At 43.7% G+C, this 11,610-nt stretch overlaps 1 protein-coding gene across 1 annotated transcript; it reads right to left on the bottom strand.

Annotated features, from left to right (window-relative positions):
• Nucleotides 1-521: 521 nt before the first annotated feature.
• ZBTB25 (zinc finger and BTB domain containing 25) lies at nt 522-11,256 on the bottom strand. Its single transcript, XM_089522723.1, has 3 exons — nt 11,176-11,256; nt 4,392-4,572; nt 522-3,087 (listed from the first exon to the last, which is right to left on the bottom strand). The coding sequence occupies exons 2-3, from the start codon at nt 4,562-4,564 to the stop codon at nt 1,947-1,949; spliced, it is 1,314 nt and encodes a 437-aa protein (XP_089378849.1). The 5' UTR covers nt 4,565-4,572; nt 11,176-11,256; the 3' UTR covers nt 522-1,946.
• Between the last annotated feature and the right edge of the window lie 354 nt (nt 11,257-11,610).

The following is an 11,610-nucleotide window of genomic DNA, read 5'->3' as shown; positions in this document are numbered from 1 at the left end:
GCAGCATTTGTGCAGAGACATAGTTGTGAAACCTGGTTCTACACTCCTTTAGTAGCCATTCAAAGTTATAGCAGAGTTAGTTTGTAGAAAGATCTTGTAGCACCTTTGAGACTAACTGAAAGAAAGAAGTTGGTAGCATTAGTAGCCATGTTCTTCCAGTGCTTTCCATGCTGCTCCTTTAACTGTTGCAACAGGCAGACAGGCACAACATGTGAAGGGACAGGGCCCTGGCTTTGCATGCAGAAAGAGCCAGATTCAGTCTACATTCTCCAATTTGAAGGATGTAAAACCAAGGTAAAACTCTTCTGCCTGAAATCCTGGATGGCCACTGCTAGTTGGTTCAGACAATAAATACTGGGTAGGTAGCTATAAATAGTCTAGCAGAGGCAACTTCCTATAGGCAAGGGGGCATGACATCCCTTAATAAAACAGGAAGCACCACCAAGTAAAACAAATATTTGTTGACGGTATATGCAAGTTTTTATCAGTTTATTCTTGTATTAAATGTGGGATATTAACACATATAATATAAAGACAAAGACAAGCTAGCATATCTAGAGAAGGGCCATCAAGATTATCAAAGACCTGGAAACCAAGTCTTATGAGGAATGACTTGCAGGGATGGATATAATTAGCTTGGAAAAGACGGAGGGGTGACACAATAGCTCTTTTCAAATATCTGCAGGCATGTCATGTAGATGATGGAGCCAGCTTGTTTTCTGTTGCTCCGGAAACTAAAATAAAAACCAGTGAATTCAAATTACAAGAAAACGGACTCCACATAAACATTAGGAGAAACATTTTTCTTTAAAATCTGGAAGAGCTGTTTTTGACAAGATATAAGATGAAGTTATCATTCCACCAAATCTTTTTTGTAAGTCCTTTAATTAAGTGTTTTTTAAAAAATTGTAACCCAAAGCATGATTAACCAGGGGCATATTTTTAATTGATCAAAAGGTTATTACTCAATTGCCTTGGCTAGTCAATTGGTTAAGCACTGTAGTCTTATGTAAAGCCATAGCAAAATAAACAGAAATCCATTTTAGTTTAAATGTATTTAATTTTAATTCTGGAATCCAATTTGGGAGACTTGCTTCTCATTTCACAAACAGTGAGATACTAAAAACAGAGGTATTCCTGACTACCATTTCCCTACTATGCTGCCTGAAGACTACGAAGAGGTAAGGGTGGGAGGCAGGGAAGTAACAGAGGAGCATTTTGCTCTGCAGATACCATAAGAATGTAAGAAGAGCCAGGCTAAGCCAAACCAAAGGCTTCACTAATCAAGCATTCCGTTCACACAGTGGCCAACTGACGCCCTTGGGAAGCCTGTCAGCAAAAGAGGAAGCACAGCTGCATCCTCTGTCTTGCATTCCCCCAGAACTGATAAACAGAGGCATGGTGCCTCCGATACTGAATGTGATACACAACCACCACCCCAAACCAGGACCCAATGATGACTAACTCCATGAATGTATTTAATTCCCTTTAAAAAGCTCCCAAATTGCTAGCCACCCTTACATCCTTGAGGTAATGAATTCCACACTTTATTATCTAAGTCCCTATATACAAATTCCACAGCTCAAAACATCTGGGGATCTCCCAACTTCAGCAGGTGGGTGAGTATAAATCCAGTGATGAAACTTTCTTATAAACAAATCAGACCATGGGCCATCAAACTTGCAGCTTGTGAGTCTGCTTGCATTTGGCAACAATCTTGTCCATAGTTGATATATGCATGACATGTAACCACATCATATGCCCTACCCACATGGTCTCTGCACTGCTCTAAGCAGCCATGTGCCCAAGATGGTGAAGTAAATAGAGAATGGGGCTTTCCAGTACCTGTTCATATTTTAGAAGAACACTTTTGGCAACAGCAAAGAGACATTGAGATTAACACTGTTCATTCTCAGGCTAAAAAACACAGACACAAAAGGAAGAATCTATTCTACCAGGATGGCGGCAATGTTCTCTTGAGAGAGGTCAGGATCCAACACATTTTGTGGATCCACATGAGCTTGAGAGGGGGTGACACTTTTTGCAGCACTCTGTGTCCAGCAGTCACTATATGGATGAAACTTTGGAGCCAAGGCACTGCCAAGGCGCTGGCACCTCCCCAATTTGAAGTGTTTTCCTTTGTGAAGGTACATGTGTTCGACCAGCTGGCTCTTTCGAAGAAACTTGTGACCACAGATTGTGCAGCTAATCTTCCTTTTCCGTGAAAAGGAAAAGTTGCAGTTTAACTCCATGGGCTCTGAGTCTTTGGATACCAGGGACAACTGGCCAATCGGCAGTGGCTCCAGGTTGCTACGGGTTGGATGTTCCAATTGGCGCTCATTCTCTCTCCGAAGGAAAGTGCCAGGCCGGTGATTGTCAACAGCCTCGCGGTTTTCATTAAGGGGCTGGAGCTGGCTGAGGTCATTGCTTTCGAGGATCGAGGCTGGGACTCCAAATGGCAGAGACCCTGACACGTGAGTAAACAAATGCTCCCGCAAGATGCTTCGGGATTCAAAATGCTCCCCACAATACTGACATAAATGGACTTTGAGGTTGGCTTTAGCAAAGGCTGGGCTCCTGATCTCCGGGGAGGAAGAAACATGATTCTGTGATACAACTGGCTCAGAGTCAACCTTTTCCTGCTTTACCGTTACAGGTGGGTTTGCAGGCTCCTCTACTGGTTTTGCAGCTGTCTGGACAGAAGGATGAGAAATCTGCTGATCCAAAGAGCCGTCATCAAGCCCTATGGCTAGAGACAGCTGAAGCTGGGGGTGATCACCTTGACTAGCAGTCCTGCCCCCAAGGCTTGTTAAACTTTCCTTTGTCTGGAGGCTTTCCTTGACAGTCTTGTGTGTAGTGGAGATCTGAATCCCATACAGATTTGAAGAGGAAAGAGACTCTGGGGAGAGCATCTGGTTCATTTCAATCGCCATGCGGGAAAGGTAGTCAGCATGCAGGAAACGGATGCCTTCCTCCAGCCGAGCTTGGTTGACCATCTGTTTGGGTCCTTTTCCAGTGTACATGATGTGGAGTAAGTAGCTGAATATATCAGGTTGAATATCTGTTGGCTGTATCTTTATGCATTCACTGCTTGAAACAAAGAGGGGAGTTAAGTAAACACATAATGGCAGAACTTCAGCTACTATAAACAACTGAGAATCTTGTTGCATCAAGGCTCTTTTTATTATGGAAGAAGCTTTTTTGGACTATAGTATTACATTTATCCCAAGTTAGTTGTTAGCTATATATACATACACAGAAGTGCAGAGAAATGAGAGAAAAACAAAAAAGTGATGCCAGGGAAGATTGGGGCAACTACCTTGAAATTAAATAAGTACAGTCACCATTCACAAAGCATTATTGATTATAATGCAAATCTCACAGTACTGACAAGGTGATACTGGATGTTAATAGTGCAATCCTTTATGTCTCTACTCAGAAGTACATCCCAGTGTAGATGCAACAGTAATGAATCCTAGGCAAACATACAGCAGGAGCAAAGAATCATTTTATAAGTATGAGGACAGTAGTCCATTCTGCAGTACCTTCTACAGACTGTATAGCAATGGTGGACATCCGCTCTGTCACAAAATTGTGAGTGGGATCACTATCTGTTTCTCTTTCTTTTACATATTCATAAACAACTGATAAATATTCACCTATAATACATTTTCACATGTAATGCACATTCTTCACACCTTCATGCGTAACATTCATATGCCATTCTCACCCATAAAACACATACACACTCACACAGTACTCACCCTCTTACGCACACAGAGCCCTCACTCTCTCCACTGAAAATTCCCTTGAAAACACATTACAGGCTGAATGTCCCTTATCCAAAATGCTTGAGACCAGAAGTATTTTGGATTTTGTAATATTTGCATACACATAATGAAATATCTTGTGGATTAGACACAGATTTAAACATGAAATTAATTTATGTTGTATATACCCTTTATACATATAGCCTGAAGGTATTTTTATACACATTTTAATAATTTTGTGTATAAAACAAAGTTTGTGTACTTTGAACCATCAGAAAGCAAAGGTGTCACTATCTGAACCACCCATGTGGATGATTCTGGAGTATTTTGAAAAGCTGGATAAGGGAGACTCAACGTATATTATTAGTACAGGTGGGCAACGACTCCAGGTGTGGAGTCCACACACATCCTTTGTGAGGCCCTGGAGTATTGCACCTACTATCTCCATTTTTTTTACTTTAAAAGAATACTCAAGAGGCTTCCTGCAATTTCCAGTCAAACAATGGTGTGTGTGTGTGTGTGTGAGAGAGAGAATTGGGCAGCTTCTGACAGCCTACTCTCACGAGGATGCAAATTTTTGATTGCAGTGTTGCATGCCCTAATATACCAGCACAGCCTTACCTTGTCTGATGAATAAATATCATCTTAAAATAGTTTGAAAAGGCAGCTAGGACTGCTCGGTGGGCTTTAAAGTACACATCTCCAATTGCAACTGTGCAGTCACAGAGAAAGCCAAATTCCCGTTGCATGTTCAACTGCTGGAGAAGCATCAGGCTGTGGCTGGTTGTATCCATTTTGCTTTCTACAAGACAAAATAAAATCTCATTTAATAAATACTAATTTCATTCTCATGATGGGCAGGAAAGGCCACAGTGTATCAGTGCTAGATAATATGTTTTGCACATAGTTCCTGAGCTCAAATCTCTGGCAGAGGAATGTTACATGAAGTCGTCTTGCATTACTCTGGCAAACATGACTTAACATAGCATAATATACAAGCCTATTGTCCTTGCGGAGATAAATCCACGTCTGGGTTGTAAATTTTCAGGCTGCAGAGGGCACACAAGATCCAAAACTCTTCCCCCCCCCCCAAAAAAAAAAACCCTGCATAGACAAAAAGAAATATGAGGGAGCTTCAGGCTAAGACCGTTTCTACTGATGTCCTAGTTTTCTGTAGGTACACAATGTTTGTCTAGAGAAAGGGTGGGGATTGTGCACGCCTACTGAGGCTGTCATACTGTGAACACATCATGAGATTATGTGACTCACCGGAAAAATGCTTGGCAAAGTGTAAAGCAGTAGGAAAAGAGGAAAACTGTACTGCAGGTGGAGAGATTCAATCAAGGAAGCCATGGCCCTAGGTTTGCAAGACCTGAGCAGGGCAGTAGATGACTGGGGCTCTTGGGAGGCCTCTCATCCATAGGGTCGCCATAAGTTGAAGTTGACTTGATGGCAAACAGACGTTGTTAGATTGCAACTCTTAGAAGCCCTAGTCAGCATGGCCAATAGTGCAGAATGCTGCAGTATATCAACATCAGGAGATTTGCATACCATGATATGGAGTGCTCTAGAAAAGGTTAGAATCATATAATCATTGTGTTGTGTTTATGAGCGAAATTAAGGTAAAATATGTTTATATACGTAAAGGATAGTGCAGGTATGAATGCATTCTGAAGAAACTTGCCAAGAAAATTCCATGATAGGGTTGCCATAAGTCAGAAACTACTTGAATGCACATAACAAAACAACAAAGTATCGGTATCAAGGTAAATATCTGTTGGGGGCGAGATTATGTAATGCTAGGAGAGATGGCTGATTGGCTGAATGTTTGAAAATAATTTGAAAAAGCTGAGTATATGACTTAGTGAGAGTTGGAGGAGTTGCCATGTTCATGTATAGGCTTCAGTAGGTTCAAAAAGCTGTATTCAGAAAACTGAAGTTATCCATAGCATAACTAAGCTGTCAGGACTATGTTACACAGTATATTCAAAACACAAAGCAATTCAAGCAGTTCACCCCATTTGTCTTTTTTCCTCTTCGACAGCTCAAAGCACATTTTCCCTCCCCTTACTTCTGCTCATTAGCCAGCTTCTTTCCACCCAGCATCACCATATGTGTAACATACTCCATCATCCAGTATTACAAAGCAGATACATAACATATGACCATAAAGCATTGCAGGACCATTATCCCAGGCTGGGAAGGTACCTGTCTCCTTTAACATCTGCCAGGACTCAGCAGCAGAGGCACAGCAACCAGGGCTTGGCATGGAGCAGCACTCTATAAAGCTGCCCCACCCCTAGAAACTCCAGGCCAGCTACTGAGGCAGAGAAACACCAGGCCAGCAACTTAATGCCAGCTCCCCAGCCCTTTGGAAGACTGCTCCAGCCTGAGAGGAATGTTGTTATTATTAGTTAATGCCTGAGGGAGTATTAAGGACCAGTCTTTCGTTGTTATTGTCGTCTTGCATTTTGCACTATTGTATTTCTGCTGCCAGGAGAGAGTTAGACATTGTCAGTTTTTGCTATTTATTGCTATTATGATTTGTTATTTTTGTTATTGTTATTTGCTATGTATTCTGGGGATTAATTTTGAGTTGTATTGATTTGATCTGTTATTGTTATGCAGTTTTTATTATTGTTGTTATTTACTATGCATTCTTCTTGCTATTTATTATTATTGTAATTTGTTGTTTTTATTCTATTGTTATTGTGATGTATTTTTCTTACTGCTGTAACCCACCCGGATTCTTCATGATTGGGCGGGCTATAAATAAATCATTTATTATTTATTATTATTATGTTAGCAGACTAAGATCCACATGCACCTTCAAGTTGCCTGTCAACTTATGGCGAGCCCTTGAATTTCATTGGGGTTTTCTTAGCCAAGGCATACTCAAAGGTGGTTTTGCCAGTTCCTTCCTCTGAAATATAGACTGCAGCACCTGGCACTCATTGGCAATCACCCATCCAAATATTTTTACAGAGCTGCCCTACATAACTTCCAAGATGAGATGGGATCTGGCGTCTTCACAACCCCCAGTCACTGACAAGTTACGCTGGCTAGAAAGTGTACAAGTTAGTTCAACATAATTGGGGATGATGGGAATTACAACTGGAGGACACCAGGTTGGTGGAGTGGCTGCCACAATCTTGCATCTAGGGATGATATCATGCCTTGCCATACTCCCTTGCTGTTATGAGAGCCAACGTGGTGTAGTAGTTTTGAGTGTTTGGTCTTGGACTCTGGGAGACCACAGATTCCAAGATCACAGAGTTGGAAGAGACCCCAAAGGCCATCCAATCCAATCCCCTGCCATGCAGCAAGAAGACACAATCAATCAAAGCACCCCTGACTGATGTCCATCCAGCCTCTGTTTAAAAGCCTTCAAAAAGGAGACTCTACCACTCTCCAAGGGAGCATGTTCCACTGTCAAACAACTTTTACAATAAGGAAGTTCTTCCTAATGATGAGGCGGAATCTCTTTTCCTGCAGCTTGCATTCAATGCTCAGTGTCCTATTCTCTGGAGCAGCAGCAAACAAGCTTGCTCCATCCCCAATAAGACATCCCTTCAAATATTTAAACATGCCTATCATGTCACTCCTTAACTTCCTTTTTTCCAGGTTAAATACAGTGAGCCCTTGGTATCCGCTGGGGTTTGGTTCAAGGACCACCACCACCACCACCACCCCACGATACCAAAATCCATTCATGTTCAAGTCCCATTAAGTACAATGTCGTAGTAGGATGGTGTCCCTTATATAAAATGGCAAAATCAATGCTATTTGGAATGTATGCTTTTAAAAAATATTTTCAACCGGGGATGCCTGAATCCGTGGATAAAGAATCTATGGATATGGAGGGACAACTGTATACGCAGCTCCCCGTGTTACCCCTACAGGACCAGGACTCAAATGCCCAGTTAGCCATGAAAACCCACTGGGTGACCCAGAGCAAGCCCCACTCTTTCAGCCCTCAGAGGAAGGCAAAGGCAACCCCCTCAACCTGTTCAAACAAAAGAAATGATGATAGGATTGTGTCTTAGGGTTGCAATAAGCCAGAAACAACTTGCACACAACAACTCCCTTGCTGCTAATGGAGGAAGAAATACACAGAAGCGGGCGAGGAAACAGTGCTCAGGAATTTCTGTTGCTTTATCTCTAGATTAAAAAACATCTTGGGTTACAGGTGCCAAGAGGGAAACCTGCCCCTTCCCCATTTGGGGCTGTATTATTATTATTATTATTATTAACCTTTATTTATAAAGTGCTGTACTGCCTTTTCTTTTAACTGGCAAAATGTGATGGGAACTGTGACAACTCTACGATGCTGAGGGCTGCTAGACAACCTCCTGCACCATAGAGCCCTGCAAGACCACAGGACAGTAAGTCGACTTCTCTCTCTAAAAAGAGAATGGAAGAAGCAGGAGAAAATCCCCCAAGGTTTGGGCTGCTTGGATGGCTAGAGTTTTGGTGTTGTTGTTGTTGTGTGCCTCCAAGTCATTTTTGATTTATAGTGACCCTAAGGCAACACTCATTTAGGGTTTTCTTGGCAAACTGAATCATAGAATCATAGGATCGTAGAATTGGGAGAGACCACAAGGACCATCCAGTCCAAACCCCTGCCATGCAAGAACTCTCACTCAAAGCATCCCTGACAGATGGCCATCCAGCCTTTATTTAAAGACCTCCAAGGAGGAAGATTCCACTACACTCCGAGGAAGGAGTGTGTTCCACTGTTGAACAGCCCTTACTGTCAAGAAGTGCCTCCTAATGTTGAGGTGGAATCTCTTTTCCTGGAGCTTGCATCCATTGTGCCGGATCCTGTTCTGTGGAGCAGCAGAAAACAAGTTTGCTGCCTCCTCAATATGACACCCCTTCAAATATTTAAACAGGGCTATCATATCACCTCTTAACCTTCTCTTCTCCAGGCTAAACATACCCAGCTCTCTAAGGCGTTCCTCATAGTACATGGTTTCCAGACCCTTCACCATTTTAGTCGCCCTCCTTTGGACACGCTCCAGTTTCTCAATGTCCTTTTTGAACTGTGAACTAGACACAATATTCCAGGTGGTGCCTGACCAAAGCAGAATAGAGTGGCACTACTTCCTTTGATCTAGACACTATGGTGCGTTACAGACGGCCCAGAAGGGGCCATATCGCACCGCTGCTGGTTGCAGCGTCTGGGAACCGCAGCAGCCAAACGGTGCGGTTCCTGGACGCTGCCAAGAAGGAGCGCGAAAATCGTGCTCCTTCTTGCTCCCCGGAAGAGACGCCGCAAGGCGCTAGTCGCGCACTCAGGCATCATTTCCGGGGCGCGACGTGCGGACGCAGAGCATCCGTTACGTCAAGATGGCGGCAGCTGTGTGGAACGGCCGCTGCCATTTGTTACGGACAGAGTCTGTAACAGGAGTAGGGGTGTCTAGAAGAAACGCCCCTTTTTTAAACTGGGATGTCCTGAGGACATCCCAAATGGCGGTATGTAACCCGCTTCTACTTCTATTGATGCAACCTAGAATCACATTGGCCTTTTTAGCTGCCGCACCGCACTGCTGACTCATGTTCAACTTATGGTCTACTTGGACTCCTAGATCCCTTTCACATGTAGTCTCGTTCAGCCAGGTCTGACACTGCTTTAATTGCAATGGCTCAAGGCAATGGAATTCTGGGATCTGTAGTTTTATGAGATAATTAGCCTTCTCTTTCAGGCTGCATCCACACAGCAGAAATAATGCACTTTGTCACCAAATCACGTGTCATGGAATTCTGAGAACTGTAGTTTTGTGAAATGTTAGCCTCCTCTTTCAGGCTGCATCTGCACCACAGAATTATTGCCATGATTCAAGGCTATGGAATCCTGGGACCTATAGTTTCATGAGCTAGTTAACCTTCTCTCTCAAGCTGCAACCACACTGCTGAAATGATGCAGCTTGACACCCCTTTAACTGCCATGGCTTAAGGCTATGGAATCCTGGGATCTGTAGCTTTGTGAGATGTTCATAGAATCATAGAGTTGGAAAAGACTGCAAGAACCATCCAGTCCAACCGCCTGCCATGCAGGAAATCTCAGTCAAAACATCCCCGACAGATGGCCATCCAGCCTCTGCTTGAAGACCTCCAAAGAAGGAGATGTTAGCCCCCTCTTTCTCAGGCTGCAACCCTGAGAAATAATCAGGGCTGGGGAGTAGTGGTTGATTGGGGGGTTACTCCTTGTCCTACTCCGGAATAAGATATTTTTTCTTAATGTTACTCCTACTCCTACTATACTCAATAAAAAACGGTGTTTGCATGTGTGCAATATAACAACAGGAATAAGGAGTAACAAATATATTTTTCTTTATTCCTGCAAAAACCTCCTACTCCTTTACTCCTTACTCTCCAGCCCTAGAAATAACTCAGGGGTTGTTGCTGTGTTGTTTCCCATCACCACTTCCAATGCTATGGAATTCTGGGAACTGTAGTTGTGTGGCTATATGTATTTTAGTGGGTTTGTATTTTAACATGTTATATTTTAATGTATAACTGCTTTAATTCTTAAAACGGTTTATAATTGTTTTTCCCATTTTTTATATTTATATATTTTAATATTGTTGTGCCCATTTTTAAATTGCACTGTTTTATACTTGTTGTTCACCGCCTTGAGCCCCTGCATTCTGGGATGTCAGAATAATGTAATATAATAATAATATATATTTAATAAGAATAAGAATAAGACTTCCTGGGCCACAACAAAAAACCTACCAGGCCCAGACCCCCCCCCCCTCCAGCATCGCTAGCCATGGCAAAGGCCAGGCCAAGGCAAGGCATGTCCTGGAAAAGGAGGACGCCTGCTGACCCTGAGGGCAGCTTGGAGCCCTGGCAGACAGTGCCAACCTGCCTCCATCCTGCCCTCGCCATCGTCACCCACAAAAGGGCCCAGGAAGGAAGAGGGCGCAAAGTGGAGCCCAGGGAGGCTGGCTTCCTTCCTTCCTTCCTTCTTCCTCCTTCTATTCATCACTGCTTCCCTGCTTCCTTCTATTCATCTTCCTTCCTTTATTCATCCTACTTCCTACTTTCTTTTCCTCCTTCTATTTATCCTTCTTCTATTCCTCCTTCTTCCTCCCTCTGTTCATCCTTCTTCCTCCCTCCCTTCTTTCCTCCTTCTATTCATCCTCCCCTCCTCCTATTCCTCTTCCTTCCTTCCTTCCTGTATTCAACCTTCTTCCTTCCTTCCTTCCTCGCCATCCTTGGTTCCCACTCTCCAAGGCCAAAGGTGCCGAAGGCGAGAGCCCTGGGCCCCTCTCCTTGGGCCCTAGCTTCCCTCCAGAGGCTCAGGAAGCTCCTTCCCTCCTCCTCAGCCATCCAGCCCGGCCTCCTCCTCCTCCTCCTCCTCTGTCTCTCTCTCCCGCTCTCCTTCCTTCCTTACCCGGGAGGGCCTTCTTCCTTGAGGGCGGGAAGCCAGCCACGCAGCTGCGGACGCAGGAGGAGGAAGCACCGCAGAAGACTCCAGGAGGCGCCGACTAAGACGCCGCTGCGCATGCGCCGCTCTCCTTCCTCAGCCAGAGCCAAAAGAGTGGAGGGGCCTCTGACGTCACCTGAGGAGGGAGGGGAGGGGGCTGGGTCTCCCCCTTTAGCCCTGGACCTCCCTCTCCCTTCTTTCCCCCTCTTGGCCTGCTTTCTATTCATGTTCATCTTGGGGTGTTAAAATGGATGGGAAACACACACAGCCAGGATATTTATTCTTCATACACACACACACACAGAGGTATATATATATATATGTATAGGTGTTTGTGTGTGTGTGTGTCTATATATATCTATACATACAGTACACAAACATACATATGCATATATGTGTGTG

The sequence above is a fragment of the Sceloporus occidentalis genome, unplaced genomic scaffold (genome assembly GCF_023333645.1).
Source record: "Sceloporus occidentalis isolate IW3139 unplaced genomic scaffold, rSceOcc1.0.p SCAF_4, whole genome shotgun sequence".
NCBI classification, from domain to species: Eukaryota; Metazoa; Chordata; class Lepidosauria; order Squamata; family Phrynosomatidae; genus Sceloporus; species Sceloporus occidentalis.
This window is presented reverse-complemented; position numbering and strand designations above follow the sequence as displayed.

Coding starts and splice junctions, on each gene's coding strand:
- ZBTB25 (XM_089522723.1), bottom strand. CDS start 4,564: ATGGATACAACCAGCCACAGCCTGATGCTTCTCCAGCAGTTGAACATG. Junction 3,088..4,391: donor ATATTTATTCATCAGACAAG/GTAAGGCTGTGC, acceptor TGTTTCAAGCAG/TGAATGCATAAAGATACAGC.